General features: G+C 37.8%; 3 protein-coding genes across 3 annotated transcripts; 2 read left to right on the top strand and 1 right to left on the bottom strand.

Moving 5' to 3' along the window:
• The first annotated feature begins 9,574 nt into the window (after positions 1-9,574).
• Positions 9,575-10,267, top strand: LOC149694756 (uncharacterized). Its single transcript, XM_089867469.1, has one exon. The coding sequence runs from the start codon at positions 9,575-9,577 to the stop codon at positions 10,265-10,267; it is 693 nt and encodes a 230-aa protein (XP_089723595.1).
• Positions 10,268-11,513: 1,246 nt separating this feature from the next.
• LOC149694755 (uncharacterized protein F54H12.2-like) lies at positions 11,514-12,215 on the top strand. Its single transcript, XM_089867468.1, has one exon. It carries the CDS (start codon positions 11,514-11,516, stop codon positions 12,213-12,215), a length of 702 nt encoding a protein of 233 aa, XP_089723594.1.
• A 1,157-nt stretch (positions 12,216-13,372) lies between these two features.
• LOC149694754 (uncharacterized) lies at positions 13,373-18,266 on the bottom strand. The gene is made up of 9 exons (XM_089867467.1): positions 17,906-18,266; positions 17,458-17,593; positions 16,139-17,270; positions 15,713-16,082; positions 15,565-15,652; positions 15,099-15,508; positions 14,741-15,040; positions 14,198-14,650; positions 13,373-14,130 (listed from the first exon to the last, which is right to left on the bottom strand). Exons 1-9 carry the CDS (start codon positions 18,264-18,266, stop codon positions 13,373-13,375), a joined length of 4,008 nt encoding a protein of 1,335 aa, XP_089723593.1.
• Positions 18,267-25,145: the final 6,879 nt, after the last annotated feature.

Here is a 25,145-nt window from a genome sequence, read left to right as displayed (position 1 = left end):
GAAAACCGGTTTTCAGGGGATGTCAACATGGCGTCCTAACGTGGCCAGAGCGGGAAGCCGGCAAGGGGGGAGGAAAGGGGGAAGGTAACTTGACGTCACGCGCAAAGACCCTATAGTAATCTTGACCTATTTATCTACTACTCCTAGTATTCCTTAAATAGACCTGTCAATATTTGATTGATTGAAGAAATATTTTTTTACAGTACATCTTCAAGTATTGTCGTAAAAACCCACTACTGGAATGACGGATCAACTCTTTTGTTCTTTTGTAATACCGACTGTTAATTTGGGGGGGGGGAGATTGGACCTCTTAAAAGCTATTGTCATACGTGTTTCAGCATGCCACCACCCTTCGTCATGTGATTTATATTCTATAGCTAATATACTGAGAGAAGGACTTTGAAAAGTATATAAACCGCACTCCAACCATTTGGAGAATCATCATTTAGGAAACTATCTTCCAGATAACATGAAATCTGTAGTAGTTGACTTTGAGTATCTACACGGTAAGGACGAAAAATGCAACCTCGCAGGCGATCTGATAGTTAAAGAACTAAGTTGTGCTACTGTTACTAAAATTCCAGGAATAGTGTCATGGACATTTTTACCGCCTTATAGTCAATCTACGCTTCCTTCATCTACACAACGACTCAATAGCTACATCACCAGAAATTTACACGGAATCTCATTTGGACGAGGAGAAACGCCTTATCATAATCTTCGTCGCTGTCTCATGTTAGGTACCCGGTTCGCAGACCGTATATATTGCAAGGGTAATCAAAAATGTTTCTTTCTTTTTAAAATTTTAAATAAAGAAGTCATAAATTTGAATGACGTGGATTGTCCAAAGGCCATGGATATAGAAGGGGAGGCACGTGTCACCTGTCTCTATGACCACCAATCAAACACGTTAGCCAGTCATCGTCCGTGCGCATTGGAAAAGAGCCTTTTATAAGCTGATTTCGTATACCAGAACGAGGACAGCATAAATTTTATGTTAATAGTGTAAAATTTTGAAAATTAAAGTTAAGTTTATTGCATTTAAATATATATTTCTTATTGGAATGCATAATAATAGATCATGAAGGAGAACGGTTTTCGTAATTGTTAGTTTGTATAATATACATTTTTTTTATAATGGCTCTCTTTAATTAAAATGAGAATATTTTCATAGATATTGCATACGTCACAGATTGGGGGGGGGGTAAATATCTCAAAAATTTCGATTGCGGGGAGGGGGGGGTTAGTAAATACCCTCGTATAACGGGTAAATATTATAATTGCCTCAGGACGTTTCCCAGTACCATAGATTGCGAATGCGAACGAGAGAAAGGCCACTGATCGAAGATCTTTAAGTAATGCAAGGTTTTATTCTCTACCTGACAATGTATAAGGTCTATAATATAAAGGAACTTTTTCAGCATGGGAAACTCTATAAGAGCCGCTTGCCGAACGAAGAACATACAAATCAGCATTGATAACCATGGAAAATACGCTGAACCACTTGACCTATTTATCTATTAATAGAGACGACCCTAACCTGTCAATATTTGATTGATTTTGGAAATACTTTCTTAACAATACATCTTCGTGTAATGCCGTAAAAACCCCGCTAATGGAATGACGCATCATCTCTTTTGTTACAATCCTTTTGTTGAACTAAAAAAAATCTATTGATGACTCATCATTTTGTTACCATCTACCACCTCTTAAAATCACTCTGATGTCAATCTTATGTCACCTATTGTTGATTTACAAACAATATTAAACGTGTTTAAACACGTCCGAAAGGACAACGTACCCTTGACCAATAGATGCTTAGGTAACCCTCCACCCCCTTTACCCCCTCCTGCTTGGGATAAATTCTTTTGTTATGAACCATGTTCGACCCCCCTCGTCCCCCTTGATGTCATATAACACACACACCTGAGTGGCCAAAAGGGGGATTTTGTAAACTATAGAGAGTCATTTCACTTCCGAATTCTGGAGAGAAAGGTTGGTGACAAGGGTGATTTTTTACGTTACATCAGAGACTTCACAACCCCGCTTCTGGCTGGGCTCGAACCACCAACCTTTCGTTTAACAGCTGTACGCGCTAACCATTGCGCCACGGAAGCTTTGAAATTAAATGATCTTCAGGTATTGTGGAAAAACTTTGAACTTTTACGTTATTTATAAGTCTTCACAACAACGCTCCCGGGTGGACTAAAACCAACAACCTTTCGGTTTACAGCCGAACGCGCTAACCATTGCACCACGCAAGCTTCGAAAAACAATTATCGTCGCGAATTTTGGCAAAACTTGCCTATTTTCGTTACATCAGAGACTTCACAACACCGCTCCTGGCTGGGCTCGAACCACCAACCTTTCGGTTAACAGCTGTACGTGCTAACCATTGCGCCACGGAAGCTTTGAAATTAAATGATCTTCAGGTATTGTGGAAAAACTTTGAATTTTTACGTTATTTATAAGTCTTCACAACAACGCTCCCGGGTGGACTAAAACCAACAACCTTTCGGTTTACAGCCGAACACTGGAGTTCGACCGCATAAATGTGAATATTGTGGAAAAGAATTCATTCAAGCGGGTGGATTGAAAGCCCATTTGTTTGTCCACACCGTGAGTGAATTGTCAGCAAACGAACTCGCTACTCCATGAGTCCTTGATATATTTGATCGGGGATTTCTATAATTAATCTTTCAGGGTCAAAATGGATTCGAATGCGAAGATTGCGGAAAGGTGTTCAACATCGAAGCCCGTCTTCAAATGCACATTCGTGGAGTGCATGAAAAGATAAAGCCATTACAATGCCAGGAAAATGGCAAAGCTTTTTCTCGAAGGGGAGATCTCTATCGTCATTCGGTTTCGCATTCCGGCGAAAAGCCTCATCAATGTCCCACGTGTCTGAAGAGATTCGCCATCAAATCTTCGTTGAAGCGTCACGTGTTGACGCATACGAAAGAGAACGCAGATCGTGTTGATTCGAATTGATTCCCAATTATGTGACATTTTATTTTATTTTAATATATTTCTTTAATAGTATGTTCATTAATTTTATTTCTCCTTATCTCGGATTTTATGGGAAAATCAATTTTAGAAGTATGACACGAGGTCAATTAAGTTCGCTAAGTATGTATGTGTTTAAGGGTCAACATGAAATTCCGCCAGGATCAAAATATTGCTTAATTTGTCGGATGTATACTTTGTAAAGCCAAATGAATTAATAAAATCAGTAAATTAATCTCGAACTGGGACTTTCACGAAATTCATTGCTGATTAGCCTTTTGGATTTAAATTTAGGACTAGTACCGGTTTATGGCAAAGAGGCTATTTGTAAATTAACTAAGTAAGACTAGTGGCTGGAAAATGTCACGCTTTTTAGATATGTAAGTTAATCATACAAGAATAAATTTTTATATTAATCTATTGTCCCCAGCAATAATGCAAGTTTTTTATATATGAAAATTATGGGAATATTTGATTTACACACTGGCTATTGGTGGAATTTGGCTATTGAAAATTCCAAAATGATGTCAAGTTGATTTTTATCCCTTCAGGAGCATATTATTTTCTGAAAACTAAAAGAAAGAAAGATGAATTTCTGACCCATTTTAACTCTGAATTTGATTATGAAATAAAATTGGTAAAAAGAAAATAAACTCTAAGATTAATTATTTTACTTAGTCAAAAACAAATTTTACAAGAAATTATTTAATAACAAAATGTTACAGTTGACCTTGCTCATCTCAAGTACAGCAAATGAAGTGAGCCACGCTAATGTAAGTATAATTAGGCCTAGGGGGGTTTACACAGTAGTTACAGCATGGATTAAAAAAAGGCAAATAATTAGAGCATTTAGTTTTATAATGTGATGGTTTTTGAAATCTTTTCTCAGGACTTGGGAGTTGCTGCTAATTTTTGCGCGGCTAAAGATGCCTGTAACTTCACTTCCATTGTTTCAATAACGGCTATAATGAGGATTGCATTCATTTTGGGTTTGTTAATAATAAATAATTTTTTAACCATCTCTAAAGATAACTTTTGGTTGGGCAATTTTCTGTGACATATGTACACTATCTTACGTGACAATGTTGCGTCACTATTTAGATTTACATAGGGTGCAATGAAATACATGTCCGGGTACGACAATATTTAATTGTTAAAATATTAGACCGAGACCTTGCAAGTTACAACCATCTATATGATTGAACTCTTGATTTTTATCCAACTTTTGAACATAAATTTACAAAAATCTGCAGCAACGTTCGAAAATGACCATTTTCCTTTACAACCCCGAAATGCGGAACAAAATCCATTTTCAATTTATTATGATTATTATTATACTACTTGCTCGGGTGTTTTTTATCTTTTTATTGACTAAAAACCGGCAAGAGTTTCCTGTGTATGTACAAACAAAATCCCAAATAGTATTGCGGGCAACGCTTTTGCAATATCTGCATTATTTGGTTAAAAAAATAATATTTTTAAAAACTTTCGATTCATGCTTTAATCATAAAGCTAAAATGTTAGGGGTCTGTTATAGGACGTTTTTAACAGTCTTAATCTCAAAGGACCCAACCTTGAGTATCTCAACCAAAGCATTCTCTAGAATTACTAATATCAACTAAAGTTAATATGTCCGATAAGTTTGTCACTGGTTACTGAGAGTTTGTCACGAAGTGACGAAGGTGAAACGTCATAGATTCTCGTAAAATGACACCTGGTGAAGCGCTGTCAAAAGCTCAGTGCAGACGAAATATGAAGATATACTGCAAAACCGAGCGTATAGTCAATTCTCGCTTCCCTCGTTCTAGAGCTAGCTCTCAGTTAGTCTCTAGCATTACGAAGTATAGGCAGTGTCTACCATTTCATGATCCCTTTAGTCAAATTCGTATAATTGTATCTTTTTCTTGGAACCTTTCTGCGCGATTCTATTGCTGGTCAAAGATCGTCGGAAAGGAACCGACAACTTTAAATTAGACTCAAAGGCCACGAGAATTTACAAAGCAATTACCAAGCCTTCCCAATCACGCTAAGCACCCCCCAAGTTTTTATCTGGTATTCCTCGAAACTCCTCGATCTTTATCTCTAAGTGCCCAAACTGAATATTTTTACCGAGAGTTACCAAAAATACAGGTCATTGTGTATGGTATTGTATATGTTATAGTGTGTGTATATATTTATATTGCCTATCGTTAAGTTGTAAAAAGTATCTGCAGGGAGAGAAAGGGAGATGCCGCGTGAATAGCGCGAGGTGTCTCTCTTTTGGGTGGGGGAAGTAAATTTCCCAGCCAACGGGGGTAGTATCGCCCGGGCCACCGCGAGCTCTACTGCGCAAAATCGAAATTTTATATCTCATGTAGGAACTATTCGTGATGTCACTTCGCGCATGCTCAATGATCCACCGAATGACCCAGGGAGAGAGAGAGAGAACATAGTATTTCATACCCCCGTTTTCAACCCCTTCCCGCTAGATACGAGTTCTGTTAGCATTAGGCGGCTTCTCCCTTTCCTCCCTGGTATCTGTCATCCTTTGTGCGCGAATGAAAAGTATTGGCCCGCCGTAATGGTTTCTAGAACGATAAAGATCGGAAGGCACATGTGCGGGAACGATGATATGGTAACGAAACTTAGGCGCCATGTCCATCAAAGGACTTAAAAGCCGAGAGTAGAGCTCTATTCCCTCGTGGGAAAGCCATACCTCGAAGTTCATGGTTAACGAAAAAGAAATTATTTTTTCTGTTGATTCCCATCTATTGCGCACGATGTTTAATTATTTGTTTTGTATTAGTTGTACTTAGTAAAAAGGCCATGACCAGATTTAATTACTTTGCTATCGTTAATTAATTAGTATTTAGTAGTGATTAAACATTCTTCTGGTAACTCTCAATATCGTTCCTTATTATGAATCTATTCAAAATTCCCTTAGATAAAATAGGTTAGGTTAGGATTAGGGATCGTCTTGCTTTTAAAAGCAACAGAGTAGGCTAACTTAGCCTAACACTAGCCTAACATTTGGCTAGACTTGGAAATTTTTTAGAAACTACCAAATGCTATTGCCTATTGGGAGTTAACACGGGATAAATCAATGATACTACTGTATAGTAACATAACAACAATAAGTATGACTGACCAAATGCTTGCGTTTCACCCGTACGAGACATTTGTCTGCGGCGGTGTGTTTTATTTAATTAGATAAATCGGAGTATCGGAAAGAAGAAAAAGATTTTTTTTGGTGTGATGCGAAATTAAGCAAAATGTTGACGGTCTTTGAACAAATCACGTACGGTTGGATATAAGAGATGGGGAAAGTTTTGTATACGTACAGGGTGATAGAACAAATATGTATATACATATTATATGGATTATAGTATTATTAAGGTACAGTTTTCAAAGAAGATATACAGTAGAGTATGTCTATATAATGAAGCAAAAGAGGAATATCTTTCGGAGAGAAAGGTACAAGGTTCAACAAAAGTTTCGAGGAAAATTTACTATATAAAGCTGAATTTTTACATTTTAAACATCATTCTGAATTACCTTCTGCGAGTCTCTTACACCTCAGAATTTACATAATAATATGATGTAAGTTTGGTAGTCTATACCTTGATATTTTACAGTATTTACAAGATATTTTCGAAACTTATAGGAATCCTCTCAAGACTTTCCCTATTTCTACCACCAAAGGGGTAACGTTTACTCCAGATTGTAACATTTTTATCGGAACTTTGGATGGAAGTGTGGGCATCGCTTTAACAGAAAGTCATTTCAAACAACTTCGGGACAAGAACGATCAAATATCTTCATTTTTGGGAAGCGATTCCATTGAAAACACTTCGTTTTTCTTCGAAGGATCAGAAACATGACGAGTCCAGCTAAGCATTTTCCAAAATCGGAGAGTGGTGGACGTGAGAGAAATCATCCTCGGAACTGGGACGAATTATGGAAAGCAGTACCTAACCAAAAGGGGTTTTACCATATCGCAATACCCTTGGAAGACCTTGATGGACAAATACGACGAAGTCATAGCGTATCACAACGAAGTGAAACGGGTCTTCAAATATATCAAACGAGACGTACTGGACCATATTACTGAATACGTGGATAAGCAATGCAATGGTTGCAAAATTGATCATCCTTCACAAAAACAACACGATTGTCTGATGATTGATTGGAACACCCGTTTAGACACGTATTTTGTAGACGCGATGGATACTATTAGTTATTCCGAAATTACCCATAAAATTGACACCTTTTTAAATGAAAATATTCGCGATGCGATTATGTCTTTCATTGTATGGAACGCTAAAAAGATGTTGTATAAAACTGAAGATTTTTAAATTTAACAATAAATATTTAGTATTAAAGTCTCAATTCTCTATATCGTAGCTCATTTAAAATCATGGACCCAGTTATGAAGCATCCATTCACTGGGCTTGTCTCAGGTCCCACGCAATGTGGCAAGTCACATTTCATTGCGAAATTAATTAAGCACAATGCGTCTTGCATTTCTCCACCTCCCCAAAGAATAGTTTGGTGTTATACTGAGCACCAAGAGAAATTATTTAATTCCGTGTTGGAAAATAATCCTAACGTTGAGTTTCACGAGGGTTTATTAGACCCGAGCAATTTGAATCCCGAGGTTAGAAATTTTATAATCCTCGACGATTTATTATGCGAAATAGCTAATAACAAAGACGTCACTAACTTATTTATTCGAGGTTCCCATCACCGTAACACTTCGGTACTCATTTTAATGCAAAATTTGTTTTATCACGGGAAAGAAGTTAGGACCCTCAATTTAAATTCCCAATACCTCGTAATTTTTCGTTCGGCTTGAGACGTCTCCAGTGTCTTAAATATCGCTAAACAAATTTCCCCTTCAAATACCAAGTTTGTTGTCGTTGCATTTCGTCAAGCCGTGGCGAAACCATACGGTTATTTATTCATCGACCTGAAGCCAAACACTGCAGATGAATATCGACTGCGAACGGGAATAATACCAGGGGAAGAAGCCGCTATTTTTGTACCGAAATGACTATATCAACATCAAAACGGGTGTGTAAAAACTTGAATTTTTTAAAATTTTTGAGCACTTGTAACGCGAAACAGAGGAAGGCTATCATCAAACTATCGAATCGTGACGCTATATTAGCCTTAGTCGAATGTTGTATAAATGTACTACGCGGTAACATTCAACTAACAGACGGGCAAAAGATACAATTGAAGAAACACCGTAATGTGTTGCATAAACTTTGTAGAAAAATTCCTCTCGCTAAGAGAAACAGATTCTAGTTCAGAAAGGGGGTTTTCTCCCACTTTTATTGGCACCGTTACTCTCAATCGTTAGTTCAGTTGCAGGCTCTGCCATAAAGAAATGCCTCGGAAAATGATTTTGGTGTCCGAGGACGCTTTACGTCGAATGAAGAATACTACCACCGAAGATGTCGCTCTCGAATCGGACATACCATCCTTGGATAAAGAAATGAAAACTATTCTCGACAACCCTCGTATTTGCGAATCGGAAAAATTAACTTTATATAATCAAACTTTGCAACGACACATTGCATCTAATAGGAAACCAGTTGAAAAACAACAGACATCGGTTAAGAAAACCTGGTACGAAGAAATTGCAACGTCTATCCCACCGAGCATGCTTCCTGACGCGATATCGTTGTATACTTGGACATTGAGGTATATTTCGTGGAACGAAATTGGTGAAATGGAAATTGGGGGAAGGGTCGTGCCCGGATCAAACGAAGTCGATTTAATTTACGATGCGGTTAGAAAAACCACATCAAATACCGACCCAAATGGTTACAAAAGCTTCTACGAAATATTGCAAAATAACAATGTACCGAAAAAATTAATCAAAAACCCTACTAGAGCGCGTGTATTGAAATCATTATTGTTTAACGCGCCACCACCCAAACTTAATCAATGGGTGACGATTTGATTTTAATTACAAATAAAACGTTTATCACGAGTTATGAGTGTTTATTTGCCTTTCATATCTCAAAATGGATGGTTGTACAGAAGTTGTAGCGCAAGGTATCGTGTCCAGATTATTTGAATCCTTTTCAAAAAATCCAAAAATATTAACCGGCGTCTTAATAATATTATGTTTCGTAATAATCGAAGTTTTCGATTTCTTAATATTGTACTATGCAACACGGACATCCGGAAATAGTACCATTTATGGATAAGCTAGAAAATATTTATTACGACGTATCTGACTCTGGTGGGTACGCTGGTATTCGCGGATTGTATCGTTCAGCTAAAGAGAAGGGTCTCAAAGTGACGACAAAAAACGTCAAGGAATTTTTACAAAAGCAGGATACCTATACTCTACATAAAAATACCAGGTGGCGATATAAACGAAATAAGACGATAGCGTACGGTATAGACGATCAATGGCAAGCCGACCTCATTGACCTCCAGAAACTTTCGAAACAAAACAAAGGGCATCGATATATACTTGCTTGTATAGATATTTTTAGTAAATACGCTTTCGTTGAACCGGTGAAAGATAAGAAAGGAGATACTATAGTAAAGGCGTTGAAAAAGATACTGGATGGTGAAAGAAAACCAAGGCGAATACAGAGTGACCATGGGAATGAGTTTGTGTAAAGCCGTTCAAGCCGAATTAAAATCACGAGGAATTGAGTTTTTCGCGACAAACTCGAAAGTGAAAGCCAGCATTGTCGAGCGATTTATCAGATCGTTTAAATCAAGGATGTATCGATACTTTACTGCGAAAAATACTTATACGTACGTTGATGTGCTCCCCAGATTAGTTAGTGCTTATAATAACAGTTACCATCGTTCAATTAAATGCAAACCTATAGAAGTAACACCTCAAAATTCCAAAATCATTTGGAAAAATTTATACGGAGATATTGACTTTAGTCCCCCTGTGAAGTACGATTTTGAAATCGGAGACATTGTCAGAATAAGCAAAAACAAAGGGCTTTTTGAGAAAGGATACGTCCCTAATTTTTCGGAAGAATTATTTCGAGTGATTAAGCAAATACCGAGACAGCCACCGGTATATAAACTAGAGGCGCTAAATTCGGAACCCATTTTGGGAGTTTTTTACAAAGAGGAAGTACAAAAGGTCGGAAAAGATCTCGAGACTTGCGCGTTCAAAATTGAAAAAGTGCTGAAAAAGAGAAAAAAAGCTGACAATACCGTAGAATTGCTGGTACGTTGGAGTGGATACGGACCCCTATTTGACAGTTGGGTGCAGGAAATAGACTTACAATGAGTTTCTATATCACTTTACCATCCGATTCATCGACAAAATACTTTCCCAACAATACTACGAGTAAATTTAGGACGTATCTTCCAGAAGTAGTAAAACTTAATGGCCCTTACGAAGTTGGATTGACGGAAATAAGCTATCCAAGAACCTGGAATAATGTGAGGCGAGAAAGATCTATAAGAATTTGGTCCACTGACGCTAAAACTATGGAAACGGTAGTTGTTATTCCAAAAGGGAGTTTTTTTATCAATTCGAGATTTACTTGGAATGTTGTTGTTCGATGATAGCACAATCAAATTCACGTATACTGCTAGTTTAAAACGCGTATCCGTTTTCATGGACTATAATTACACGATAAATATACCTGGTGATATCGCGGTTATGATGGGATTTACGCTTGACTCAAATGATGATTACGTAATTACGGAATCCATGATGGCGCCTTATATCGTGGATTTGGATGCTGGCTTACATTCTCTGTTTGTTTACTCTGACGTAGTTACAAATACGATCGTAGAGGATAGTAAAGTCCCTCTTTTGAGGATAATCAGCGTGAAAGGAAAAGACGGAGAAACTGTCGATGTGGAATTTGCTCGACCTCATTATCTGCCTGTAGCTTCTTCGGACATACAAACTATAGAAATTAACGTTATGGATGAACTGGGAAACCCTATACAATTCGAACGAGGGTAGGTGAACGTTACTCTACACTTCAGACCGCGGAGGACCTGGCTCACCTTATAATAATACGAGCTGGATGGGGTAACTTTCAGTTCAGTGAATAGCGGCGAATGACAAACATCATGGGACGACCCCATTACATTTCCGCCCTAAGCGATTATGAGAACTACTATTTAAACCAGGCTGGTTTCGGATCCATGCCTGTATATCGGGGTGTTCCTGTGCAAAGAGGCTATGGATTAGGGAACATACTGGCTTCGGCCTTTCGGAGCGCCATGCCCCTTTTTATACGTGGTGCTCAGTTTCTTGGAAGAAAATTTCTCGATACCGGAGCGAAAGTCGTGACGGACGTTGCTAGTGGTATTCCAATTAAAAAGTCTCTAGTGACTAGATCGAAGAGCGCCGGTAAAGAAACCTTATTGTCAGCTGTGAATGTAGTTAGGGAGATGACAGAATCCGGAATTAAAAAGAGGCGGAGGGTGCATCGCAAAGTCACTCGGGTTAAAGCTAAGAAGAGGAAAACATCGTGTCGTTCTTATTCCGATATATTTTCCTAAAGCCCAAGAATATGGCGCTGATGCATCCTAACTCTAGTGGCTGTGTCAATGGCGAATTGGATATTTTCCAAGTCCCGTTAACGCAAACGGGAAATATCAGTGGTGAATGGGTCGAATACTTTCCCATTTCCAGCATCAGCAACAATTCAAACTTAGTTTTCTGCATTAGTGGAAATTCTGAATCCTACACGGATTTGTCCCAAACTCTGCTTCATGTTCAAGTGGATGTGAAAATGGACGATGGATCTTCCCCGAAAGCAGCCGTGATTGCCGCGGATGGTACAGTTACTACGCCGGCGGATAATGTAGCCCCCGTTAATTTGTTTTTGCATAGTCTCTTACCCGAAGTTCATTTATTTTTAAACGAGAAATCGGTTACCCCTTGCGCTCAAAATTACCCGTACAAAAATATGATTCAAACTATGTTAACGTTTGGAGACTCTGCTAAAAATAGTCATTTAACAAGCTCATTATTTTATCGCGACACGCCGTGGAAGTTCAACGATTTTGCGAATAACAAGGGTTTCTTGAAGAGAGCTAAATTCGCCCAAAAAGGAACTATAGATATGATTGGTGCTCTTCATTTAGACATTTGCCAACAACCTCGCTACCTTTTGAACTTGGTGGATTTAAAATTTGTTTTTGGAAAGCCCAATACCGAATTTTGCTTGCATTCTGACGTAAAATGTAAACTGAACATTACAGCGGCATAGTTATATTTGAGGAAAGTCAAATTGATACCTGAAATCCCGCTTGCACACGCGAAGGTGTTACAAATGTCGAGAGCGAAATATCCAATTACCCGCACGGAAGTTACTTCGTTTTCGATCCCAAAAGGCAACATGAGCGTCGTGCAGGATCATTTATTTAATGGGCAGAAACCGAATAGAGTCGTCATAGGGATGGTCGAACAAAGTGCGTTTTTGGGTGATCTAAAATTGTCACCATATAATTTCCAACACGTTGATGTGAATCACATTGGTTTGTTCGCCGACGGCAGTAGTGTACCACATAAACCGCTGACGCCAAACTTTGCAGAACATAGCTACATCCAAGCGTACGCTAATTTATTTCTTCAAACGGGTCAGTGGAATATTGACGAAGGAAATCAAATAAGCCGCGACGATTACCCTGGGGGAAACTGTCTTTATGTCTTGGATTTGAATGCCTCCCATTTTCATCTCGTTAAAAATGGAAATTTGAGACTAGAAATGAAATTCGCTTCCGCGATAAAAGAAACCATCGCCGTTATTGTATACGCCGAATTCCAGAGTTTGATTGAAATTGATAAAAACTGAACCGTAATCTTCGACTAGAATGGATACAATACAACTAACGAGAATTTTGGGGAAAGATAAGTTCACCAGAAATTTATTTCGGGGTGTGTTTGCCGCTGACCAACTACCAAAATTTGTGACGACTTTTCCGTCTCTTTATATCGTGAACACCGATACGTCAAACGGTGCTGGTCAGCACTGGGTAGCCTTGTATTTCTCCAGAAATGCCAATACCGAAATGTTCGACTCGTACGGAAATCCACCTGATATGTTTCGTTTTAATGACTTTGTAGAAAGAAATAGTAAAACTGTGACTTTTAACTCGTTACAATTACAAGGAAATCTTAGTAGAACGTGTGGAGGATTTTGTGTGTATTTCGCTCTTAATAGATGTAGGGGTGTTAAAATGTTTAATATCGTGTCTAGATTTTCGAAAAATAAAAATTTAAATGATGAGATGATCCAAGAATTTATGTATTCAAGATATTCAATAAATTACAGTGTTTTTCAAAGTTTATTTACAGAAAAATACATTCAATATTCATATATTTAAAAAAAATCGATAAATATAAGTTCATATTAACAATATTATTTTATTTATTTAAAATGCTTATCCAGTGGTGACCGTGTGATAGGGTACGAATGCCGTCTCCCAAAATATATCTTTTATTATCACAAGGATTTAGAGACATTTTATTTTGGGAGACAGTAAACAGCTGATGTTTCTGACTGACTATCCGCTTCATAGAATTACTCGTAACTCGAGTACTAAAGAGAAGGTCCCGATAACTCGAGTGTCGGATAATTTTTTTCACTACTCTTTTACAAACACCTTTCGCGGCTTTTTCCTCCCCCTTTTCGGAGAGGATAGAATACATTTTGGGACGAAGTCCAACGAACTCACGTATAGGAATTCCATCCATCTCATCTTTCATTTTTTCTACAACCTTTTTGTTTACGTTATTGTAAAGAGGGTGATTCACCGGATATCCCGAGAAATCGAAAAGATGGGATGAATTATGAAAGTCTAAGTAGACGTCGTCCGTTTGTATATTATACGTGAGGCTGTCCGTGTCCCTGAAAAGTAACTGAGCCCTGTCACCGTAGGTCTTTCGTATGTACTCGTAATGAAACTCGTACATAGTTAGTTTCGAAAGATCCAAAACGGTGAATCCAGTGTAAATTGGTCTATTCAAAGTAAGCGACTTCTTCTTCATATGGATACCCACGAGTTCGTTGTGAAAAATCGTAAATTTTTCAAATGCCGGAGAGGACGCTTTCTTGATGGCTCGCTCGGGTGTTTGTACGAGATGAAAGTCTATCCGGTTTCTCAAGTTCTTCATCGTTTTACCTTTTATATATTTATATATTAAATTAAATTGCAACATTTTCTTCAATTTATGTTGCGGTTTACTTACCAAAACACGAGTTGTTCAAAAGCTTGAAGAAATCTTTTTCAAAACTATTGGTGGCAAGTTTCCGCTTTTCAGTATTAAAATTTATGAAGGGGCGAAGCCAGGGACTTTGGTCGAAAGATAGTAAACGGTGAACTTTCGTGAGTTTAAGTCCTTTCGATACGTAGTATTTCAAATTGCGATAGTGAACTACGTATCGCTCTTTGTTGTAAAGATTGGGAACTAGTTTAGGTAGGGTGTCTTTCTCCGGAAGGTGTAATCGTTGTAGCATCAGTTTATAATAAGAAGAAAATTGTTCCGTTTTTATTCTTTGAGATTCGGGTGCGAGAGGGTAACAGTTATGTTCGTGATGAAGTTCAGCGGGATATTCTAAGTCAACCTCCAAAATGAAACCGTAAGGAGACTCGTCCGATAGAGAAAGCACGTGTTTATGAGCGTAGTCGAGGAGGTCTTCGACTGGTACCCAAGCGAATCAACTCGTGGGTAGATAATCGACCATGGCGAAACCATAAAGGTTGTTAACGTCGAGGTACATGATGTAATTACTCTCTTTCTTGGGGTCGTAGGTTTCGGGGATGTTCGGGTTATTCGCTTCCGCGAAGCGATGGCTAATCATAGACACCCCTCCTCGAATACCACGTTCTATAAACAAGTGCATATCAATATCGAGAAGTAACTCCAACTTCACTTTAGTCATGTGAAGCGCGGACTCCCAGGCGAACCCCGGTCCGGTATATGCATGCGCGCAATCCAGACCGTAGTATTCTACGCACATAGCGCGGAAACTTTCGAATACGTCGGCGAGTTGAAGGGTATCCGCCTGCACGTATAAATCGTGGAGTTCCCCTGTTAATAAACCACCATTAATTTCACTTTTGTTTTAAAAATCTTCCATAGATAATACCTAGATTTTGGATTTTAAAAATGTTCCACACTTGACGAACATTCTCGTAACTCTCATCCGATATGTGTTCGTCATTTAGAGCGTTGAAAAAGGCTTCCTTGGGTGGAAGTTCGACCTCTTGAAACTTCTCGACGTTGCTCATATAGTCGTAGGGATAGGTTAATTTTTTCAGTAAATACGGGACTTGATGAGCAGGATAGAAAGAGTTCAAGATGGGAAATGTTTCTCTACCTCCCATGGCCAAATTAGAAATTAAAGTTTCGAGACTAGCGGGCATAAAACGAATTGAGTCGATGAAACGTAAGCGACCGAAAGTGAAACTGATATACGATTCACTGTTAGATGGAATACACGAAATGTTCTCATCTTTTTGAAGCCCTATCCTTTGAATTATAAGATGGGCATCATAACTGAAAATTTTATATAGTTTATTATAGTTAATATTTAATGTTAAAACAGAACTTACTGGGACAAATTATGCATTATGACAGGAGTAAACTTTCCTACTCGCAACTTTAAATTACAAGAATTGTGCGCAACTCCACGAAAATGCCCTAGTAATTAATATTAGTTAATTTTTATCAATATTTACAGTATATTTATGTTCGTATTACCAGAATAATGGCAATGATCTCTGACTCCCGGATCATCCTGTGTTAGGACGTCCTCACACACGTAACAATGAGTCGCTTTACGACATAACTCTTCCTCGGCTGGACTCAGATCCATAGGAATATTTTCCTTTAATAATTCAGTGATATTGTCTCGCTCCATCAACAAACTTTCGAGAAAAATGTCTATGGCATCGGTTCCCCTATATGTTACAGGCGCATTTGGCTTTCCGTCGGGTCCTATTACGACGTAACTGAAACCGCACGCGACGTGCTCAGAAAGTTTGGTTGTTGATGAGATTGAAGAATCTGGGTAACAAGTCTGGATTTTGTCAATTATAGATTCAAAATCCGCATATATGACGTATGGGACCTAAAAATAAATTTATTAAGACTAAGAACTTATGGAAATTCCAAATGACTTCCTACCTTCTGAAGCCAATCAATTTTTTCAAATTTCAAGATGGGTTTTTTGTATGGAATTTTAACGAGTTGTGGACTGTGCACGTTACAGTTTTTTAAGTGTTCTCTATGATTTCGTTCTGAGTTTTTTCCCGCGAAACGATGTAAACAATAACGGCAGACGTAAATTTTTCCGTTATAGTTTGTGAAATGACTTAATAGTCGGCTAATATCAGTAATTAGACAAAAATGTTGCTTTTCTTTGGATTTTAGATAAAGTAGGTCTATTTGTCGATCCTCGGGAGCTTTATTTTCGCTGACGTGGAGAGGAAAAACTTCTTTTTCGTAACCAAAAACATTGATAGATAGATTGTTTTTATTTTCAAACCTTTTTAGTTTGAGTGGATTTAATTCAAATCGAAAACAAATGTCGGTGCAGTCTAACTCCGTTTCAAAAGCTACGTATTTATTTTGATCATCGCGATGAGATTTTGGAGGTTGAGGATGTAATTTCGCGAGAATACACCATAAGAAACACTTTTGATCATTAGTTTTAATATTTAAGAGTCCTTTTCCGGGATTATTCAGTTCAGGGGGAAGCTCTATATAGGTACCACCAACCAGTGGCATGTATCTAATAATGTCCACTTGAAAAAACAAGATACGATCTATGGTCCATCCACTGCCCATATCTTGAAATTCCTCCATCGCCTGTACCATTTGTTTCACACACGAGTCTATTTGGTTAGATATTAAATGTGATAGTAAGGAAGTTTGAGTTCGGCTTCGGAAATATTGTAATGCTTCGACTTCCGATCCGTCGTTCAGTTCGCGAACGTATCTCACACGAAAAAAAAATTTCCACTTTATACCCCGCTTCTTACTTAAATGGTTTTCCAAGTATTTAATTAATGATGATTTTATTTTTTTAATTATTAATTCTGGATCCGTTTCACTCGTTTGCGGGGTATGTCGCGAACTCACGATGGCGTCTTCGAGAACCGCGACTTCTTCGAGGTTTTGAAGAAAGTCATCCACCTGGTCGTTGGTGGCTAATTCGAGGTCTATGGGTTTATGGTCAGATGGTCCAGGCGTGGGGGAAACTGGACGACTCCGATGAATTCGCGAATGCTGAATTAATCTGTACCTTCTGGCAAAACTATTATTACATACATGGCAGACATATTTTGTTTTTCCATGTTGTTCACGAACGTGGCGATTTAAAAGGAACTTGAAAGAAAATTTTCTCGAGCATAAAGGGCATGAAAACATATTGCCTAGTTGTTCGTCGCGACTGATAATTGGCTAGGTCTGACTTGATCTTATGTACTAATGAAATTTCATACCCATTACTCTCCCTAATCCTCTCTATATATGTGAAAGGTTCGACACCCTCTGTAGTCATGTAATATGATCTACGATAAAGTGACGCTTCTTGCTTCTTGCTACGCAAAACTATTCCAGCTTTTAGACAAATATTGTCTAATAATTTCATTGTAATAAAGAACTTCTTTCATCATGTACGTCATAGTGAAGAATTTTAAATTGATTTTCGCCATATTGAAATTAAGGAATAAGCATCAGATTTAAATTGTTGAGGTACGTTTGTAATAAAACTCCTACTCCCATTACGACAATAGGTTTTCTTATAGAAAGTCCATGTTGTGATATAAGTAAAACATAGTTGGTTTAAATAAAAACACTTTTATTCGTAAGATAAATATTACGCATTCCATAGTTTCATTTGGTGCGCTTTGAATAATGCGCAATTTTTATTATCAGAGTGATATTTACACTCAATTGAACAGGGATTCGACAAGTCTTTGTACTTGGGGCACCCTAATTCTTCGACGTTTATTATTGTTTTTCCAAAAAGTTCAGAAAGATATACTTGTTTTTCTAGCCCCTTAGTGTAAAGGATTGGTGCTTTCTTCGATATGGACGCGACGATTCCAGATAATTCGTCCAATTCGTATTCACCCTCGTCCCATAGCATCCCGCAAATATGTCTGGAGATCCAGGAGTTTATAGCCTTGTCTTTCACGTTTAACTTGTTGTAGGGGAAAGGTGACCTAAATGTGTAAACATCACTTTCACCCGTTTTAATAACGAGAAACGCCAATTCTTTAAGGACATATTGGTTGTTGGCTCTCATAAAGTTCGCTTCAACTATGCAGGAGTTTCCTTCCAACCTTTATTTTATAACATACATTTGTAACGACTCACTCAGAAAAACCTTAATACGATTATCGCTTACATTTTTAGTTGTTTTCCGAGATGTGTTCGAAACCAGATACGGATTAGGAATGAAATTAAATGGGTAGCATCACCCATTATATAATAATTCGTTATTAAAAATATACCTTATAGATATACTGTATAAATTCCTTGAAAACTGTAACTTAATAATACTAAAATCCATATAATATGAATATACATGCTAAAGGGTGTATATACCTATGGTAATATTCCATAGGGTATATCCCTCATCCATGCCTCATGTTTCTTCTATCACCCAACTTTCCCGATCTCTTATATCCCACCGTACGCAGATTGTTCAAAGACCGTCAAAATTTAGCTTAATTAAAACCTCGAGTTCTCTCATCGTAACGAAACTAGAGCTCGCTCTCTCCTTGCCTTCCAAGAGAGACGATTCAGACAAATCGAGACGAGATTATACACCCAACGTTATTCTAACGCCCTCCTGGTCTGAGTAATATGAGTCGGATATTTAAAGTATGCAATTATGTATTAGTGTAAATGAGACTAACCAATAAATATTGAAATATTATTTTTTTTTATTATTATTATTTCAGGCTATAAACAAGTCTTTATTTATCATTTTAACCAATACATATTGAAATATTATTTTTTTTAATTATTATTATTTCAGGCTTTAAACATGACTTTTATTTATCATTTAGTTTAATAAGGCTTCGTCTACTATATTTTGTAAAGCGATTAGATTCTCCAATTCATCATTGAATTCTACTCTCTTCGGTCTCTTTTTATTAGATTTTTCCGGCCCTGTAGAATTGATTTCAGCTTTAGGTTTGAATTTTAATGGTTGACAAACAAACAGGTTCGTGGTCTAGTGTGTTAATGCGTTTTAATGTTTGGTTGGGATGGGTTATTTGAACTCTTATAAATTACCTTCCACCTTATCCAATATATCCTCCTATTAATTAGCTGCCACCTTTTCCAAAATATTCTGATATTAATTAGCTGCTACCTTTTCCAAAATATTCTGATATTGATTAGCTGCCACCTTTTCCAAAATATTCTCCTATTAGCTGCCACCTTTTCCAAAATATTCTCCCATTAATTAGCTGCGACATTTTCCAAAATATTCTCCTATTAATTAGCTGCCACCTTTTCCAAAATATTCTCTTATTAATTAGCTGCCACCTTTTTCAAAATATTCTCCTATCAATTAGCTGCCACCTTTTCCAAAATATTCTCCTATTAATTAGCTGCCACCTTTTCCAAAATATTCTCCAATTAATTAGCTGCCACCTTTTCCAAAATATTCTCTTATTAATTTGCTTCCACCTTTTCCAAAATATATTCCGCGAACCAGTCCATAACCTGAGGATCACAAACGGTTATTAAACGCTGTAGTGCTAAACTGCTGGTTGGGAAAATAGCGCTATATTGAGAAACGTGGAAACAGCAACCGCTGTTTTGGGAAATAGCGCTGTATTTAGAAACGCGGAAACAGCAACCGCGATTTTGCTTCCACGCGGATTTGCAAACCGCTGCTTTGGGCACCGCTTTACTCCCAAACGCTCTTTTGAAAACCGCTCAACTGCCCGTGAACCCTCCAAAACTGCACCCTACTCCCTCTCGGGTCAAATAAAATAAATACGTGACATCACCGTTCTGTCAGAGAGCAGGAAGGAGTGTATTTCCAATGGGAAACTTTTCTTCTTTAAGAGCAAATATTAGGCTAAACTTTCTCGTGAACAGGTTACTTCCAAATATTCCTCCTCCAAACTATCAAACGATGAAGATTTTAACAAAACATAGAGCTTCCCAACATCAATGACCATCATTTTCTTTAAAATAATGCTCTGAATCTGTTGCTCTCAGTGCTCTGTCGTTAATCACAGAGCAACAGAGAGCAAGAAAATAGCAACTCTCTGGTGGTGGAGCAAAGTTCCAATGTAAAACCTCCAACCAATCATATCACGCGCTGCCTTCAACCTAAGAAATTATAATTTCCTCAGCGCGAAATATGGCATACAATGCGAGTGCCAAAGCTAGGAGTATGACAATCATATGTTTTATTATTATGCTACAAAGTCTTATTTGTACAAAAAAAAATTAATATAGAATAAGTACGAAAGAAAAACGAGTACCGAGAAAACCTCTAAAGAATAGAGGGTGTTACTTGTAAGTCTGCCGTAAATTAAAGGGAGTGTTCTTTGGGTGAAACTAAGTGGAAAGCTCATCAAAGTCAAGAACATTGGATCTACAACCTTGGGTTACGGAGATATGGTCCCTCAAAACAAGTAAAATACCCAGAAATGTGAAGAAATAATGATTCCCATTCAACTACGACAATATCAATAGCCTTCGATCTTGAATGATTTTGAACCCTCAACAAGCAGAAGTGCATTAAACGGGTACAAGTATGCTTGAACGAGAATTTGCAATAGCTTTACATTACAAGTTTAATGTACTTCTGCAAGGTTATGCATAACTTACTGAGATCGAATGATACTTATAGGGTCGAAACAAGCTGCTCTGATGTGGGAATAATTATTTCTCCACATTTCTGGTTATTTTACATGTTATGAAGATCAAGGTTTGGGGTTCATATCTCCGTAATGCAAAGTTGTAGACCCCATCTTCTTTGACAATTTTCACTCAGTTTGACCCAAGAACAAGCCCTCTAATTTATGGCTTATTAATTAGAAACACCCTGTTTATCATTTAGTTTGATATGAAAAGAAAACCTTATCTAGGGTTGTCCAAAACCAGCCGTATTCCCCAAAGCGAAATCCATTCGCTCCCGAAAAGCTTCATATGTTTCATGAATAACAGGGAGCATTAGTTTAAGGGCACAGGAACTGGTTGTTGGAACGCTGCTTGCCTTTTTTCTCTTCTTGAGAGTCGTCTAAAGGATGAAGAAACCCAATAGAGGGGCAAACGTCAAAGCCCAAAGGTGGTATTGCTTCTGCTCCCGTTGCAAAAACCATGATGTCTTTCACGGTTTATTTCTGTTAGTCCATCTTCGCATTCAATAACGTAGTCATGAAAGAACTGCAAAATCTTGCATTCTAAGTCGAATTTCTTCGTGAATTCTTTTCTTTTAAGCTTGTTTCCCAGGATTTTTTGGGCTTGACTATTTCCTTTGTAACTTTTGAAATTATTAACCGATTTGTAATTGTTTTCCTCATGGCCTTCGAAATTAATGCAATCTAAGCTTGTTCTACTAAGGGACAATTTTATCGTACAGCATTTTGTGGTTTTTAATGTCTTACTGTCGCCTTAATGTGGCTAGCGCATCCATTTCTGCTTTATCTTTTTCTTGATATCCTAACCTTTCGAAAATGGCCTCATTCGCCAAATAGAAACAAAATGGCGACCGAATTAAAACGGCTAGAAACCTTTGAGCGGGACTGTACCTACCGATGCTGCGACCCTCCTGCCCTACTCTACTTTTGATATTGGACTATATTTAGGTTGCACCAGGGGAGTTACAAATTCCTTTCCCCTGAAGAACAGAAATCGCTGTCATGCACCACAGCCATTAGGCTTAAACTGCACTACTAAAGCTGAAACCAAATTGAATATTTTATTCGTAGCTCTCGGAGCGCTCATATGGAGCAATTACAATCAATGTTTCAATCAAATACTCCCGATTTTACATTACATATTCATACTCATCAGCTTTCCCAGTTCCCTAAAACCAAGTATAGAATCATTTCGGTATTTGGAAGGGCATTAGTTGCGTTTAATTCTAGTATTTACGATACCTGACGTCACGACTCTCAAACATTATCCGGTTTACTTCCCCCATTTTGTCAGCCACCCTCTCACATAGTCATCACCAGAGAGAATTAAGTCGGAGCGGAGCTAGGCTATAGGTCAGAGAATGTCACTATGTAAATTAGCTCTAGACCGGAACAGCCTGGCCTGTTACGCCCCATTAGCTTGAAGAGTAGCTACATCTCATTTAGCACTTGTAACAATAACATGCAAAGCATGAAGTTATTCCCTTCATCCAATAGTATTTTCAAATATTTTTATATATGGCTGGTCCACGCGTGTGAGGCTGGTTACTTTCCCCAACCCCGTGAGCGTCATCGGGATAACCAATTCTCAAAAACTCTCTCCGCGTGTGCTTCGTGAACTCGAAGATGAACTCTTTTCAAGAGCCCTTCACGAACTTTGAAGACCCCGTAGCTTCTGGTGAGAAGGTATAAAAAGACGGCGCGTTCTATTATTCTCTCTCTCGTTAGCTATCTGCGAGGCCGGACTCTGCCCGACTTGTCCTAGGACCAGCCCGAACCACGTTACCAGGCCTAAAGCAGGATGGACCTTAGGACCGAACTTTAACCGGCCGAACTTTTATCTTTTGCTTCGGATCCGCGCCCATGACGAACTTCACAGTACCGTAAAAACTATTTATTTTATAAAAGAGCTCTCGCGAAATCATGCGCGCCAATAAGGAAATAACCAGCCCACCAATTTTTATTAAGTACTTTTTATCATGAACTGTTGTTTAACCTTATTACCTTTTAAATTACCTACTAAATAAATCTTAATGTTAATTTTAATTATGCCGACAGTCCATTTTAATTTAATCCCCCTAGACAAAACGAACCTATTTCATTACATATTATTATTCACTTAAGTTATCTATAAAATCTGTCGCACACTGTCATATTGCTTCCACTCCCTACTTAATTCTCTCTGGCGTCACAGATAAGCATTCATTATTCTACGATTCGACTCCATTACGTAATAGATAATTTTCTTACTTTCTTGTTGATCTTCTTTTGGCAACCGGAAACTGAGGTGCATTGTAACTTGGTATTGCCCTCGGATGTGCTGCATTTGGTCTAAAAAGCTAGACAAATTCGCTTGTAAACCTCCCATACTTGAAGGACCATTAATATTCGTAATCGCTGTTTCGGAAGCGGAAGCTGTTGCATCGCGCCTGGGATACTGTGCCGATAACGTTTCTGCTAAGTTTTTCATAATGACTTCGTTATTCATTACGCGTTGAAGTGTTTGTAAGGTCTCATTTTCATAGGTACTAGGCCTGCCTACTGGATTGTTGTTTGCCATTGCGTTAACTTCGTGAAAAATTAACACAAGAGATCAAAAACATCAACTATCTCAATCCTTGCTAAACAACCAAATGATTTTCTTTCCAGGGATGCCAGATTGAAAACCTTCAACCCGCCAAAATCAAATATGGAAACAAGCCCAAAAAACCGCCAATCGGTGTTTCGAAAAGAGGCCCAAAAACTGCCTAAGATCTAAACTATCCAGCCCAAAAACAAGCCAAAAATTTATCGTGAAAATTTGAAAATAGTTTTTTTAGAAATTTGAATGCAAATTCTATACTGGCACCATTTTAAAAAGCAAAACAAAATTAAATCATTTTATTTAATCATGAACTATAAGCCGCTCAAAAGGTTTGGCATCACCATTTGTCAGTTTTTTGGGCATTCTAATGATCTTCCCCTATTGGCGGTATTTTAAGTACAGAAAGCCAAAGAAAAACCCGACAAGCCCAATTTCCAGCTAACAGCCAACCCTTTTTTATTTCAAGCCAATATTTTTGAGAAGAAGCCCAATTGGCGGATTTCCAGCCCAATATGGCAACCCTGTTTCTCTCAAAAAGTGTTGGATTTCGGCCACCGCCTATTGGTTGTTACGAACTTTCATATCGTGGGAACCATCATATCGTGGGAACCAAAGCAAAGAATTTTAAGTGCAATAAACTTTTATGTCTGTGAATTTTAGTTTCACCCTTCTACTTCTTTTTGTAATTTTTTAAAGTATAAAATGTATTTAATTTTATTGGTCAATTATTTTCTTATACAATTGTATTTAAGTCATTAGAAATATTAATTATCTTAAATGAACCACTGGTTCCAGCAGAAGTGAGATCGGCCTAGCCGTCCTATTTTCGTTCTATTTTATGGGTTCTCGGCCAAGTGCGAAGGTTTTCACACGCATAGAGGGGTTGAAGTTCACCAAGCCCTTACCAACAGCAATATATTTTGCGAGGGGTCAGTCACTCAGCGTAATTGGTGTACACGCTGTAGTTTTAGTTTTGATTACATTAAAAGGATCCATTAACTGTGTCCAGTAAGACTTGACTTCCACTATACATTCCTAAATAAGAGTTAGCTCCATAGTTCGAATAAACATGACTATAATACAGGGTGTTTCTGGAAAGTCTGGCACAAATTAGCAGGCATGTTCCTTGGGTCAAAAGGAGTCCGAAAGGTCCTATGACGTTTTGGGGTAAAGCGCTCCGTTGCGACGTTATGGGCTCTCAAAAGTAGGCCGAAATCAAGGAGATTTTGCAGAATTATAGCACTAGTATTGTGGTTTTGACCCAATTGTTTTCGATTATTGAGCATAAGGCAATGGTCGAAATAAGTTCAAACCTAGTGGAAGACCGTGAACGTGTTAAACGGGCAAAAGCGTTAATCCCTTTGTTTTTATTGATGATTGTAATTAAAGGTAAGGAAAGTAGCTCAGATATCGGTTACTTGTTCGTTCAGATGTACTGGTAACTGACCAGTCTTTTATTCTTTATTTGAATTAGACACATTACTTTTACAATAATTTGAATGAACCCCATTACTTTTACAATCCCTTAACCTTTACAAAAATTCGAATGAACCCCTTAAGTTTTACAATAATTCGAATGAACCCTTTAAATTTTACAATAACTCGAATGAACCCATTAATTTTAATATTATTCGAATCGAACCCATTAATTTTACAATAATTCGAATTGAACCCATTACATTTACAATAATTCGAATTTCCCCCCTGC

The sequence above is a fragment of the Phalangium opilio genome, unplaced genomic scaffold, assembly GCF_054372755.1.
Source record: "Phalangium opilio isolate 3A_F unplaced genomic scaffold, DU_Popi_V2 ptg000022l_1, whole genome shotgun sequence".
NCBI classification, from domain to species: domain Eukaryota; kingdom Metazoa; phylum Arthropoda; class Arachnida; order Opiliones; family Phalangiidae; genus Phalangium; species Phalangium opilio.
The sequence above is the reverse complement of the archived record's forward strand: the minus strand, read 5'-3'. Positions and strand labels throughout refer to the sequence as shown.

What these genes read in the sequence shown, in the direction of transcription:
- LOC149694756 (XM_089867469.1), top strand. Translation starts at nt 9,575, where the DNA reads ATGGTGAAAGAAAACCAAGGCGAATACAGAGTGACCATGGGAATGAGT.
- LOC149694755 (XM_089867468.1), top strand. Translation starts at nt 11,514, where the DNA reads ATGGCGCTGATGCATCCTAACTCTAGTGGCTGTGTCAATGGCGAATTG.
- LOC149694754 (XM_089867467.1), bottom strand. Translation starts at nt 18,266, where the DNA reads ATGAGAGCCAACAACCAATATGTCCTTAAAGAATTGGCGTTTCTCGTT. An exon ending in AGGATTAGGGAGAGTAATGG is followed by an intron (nt 17,271 to 17,457) that starts GTATGAAATTTC and finishes ATGTAATAATAG; the next exon opens with TTTTGCCAGAAGGTACAGAT. An exon ending in CTACGACCCCAAGAAAGAGA is followed by an intron (nt 14,651 to 14,740) that starts GTAATTACATCA and finishes CTTGGGTACCAG; the next exon opens with TCGAAGACCTCCTCGACTAC.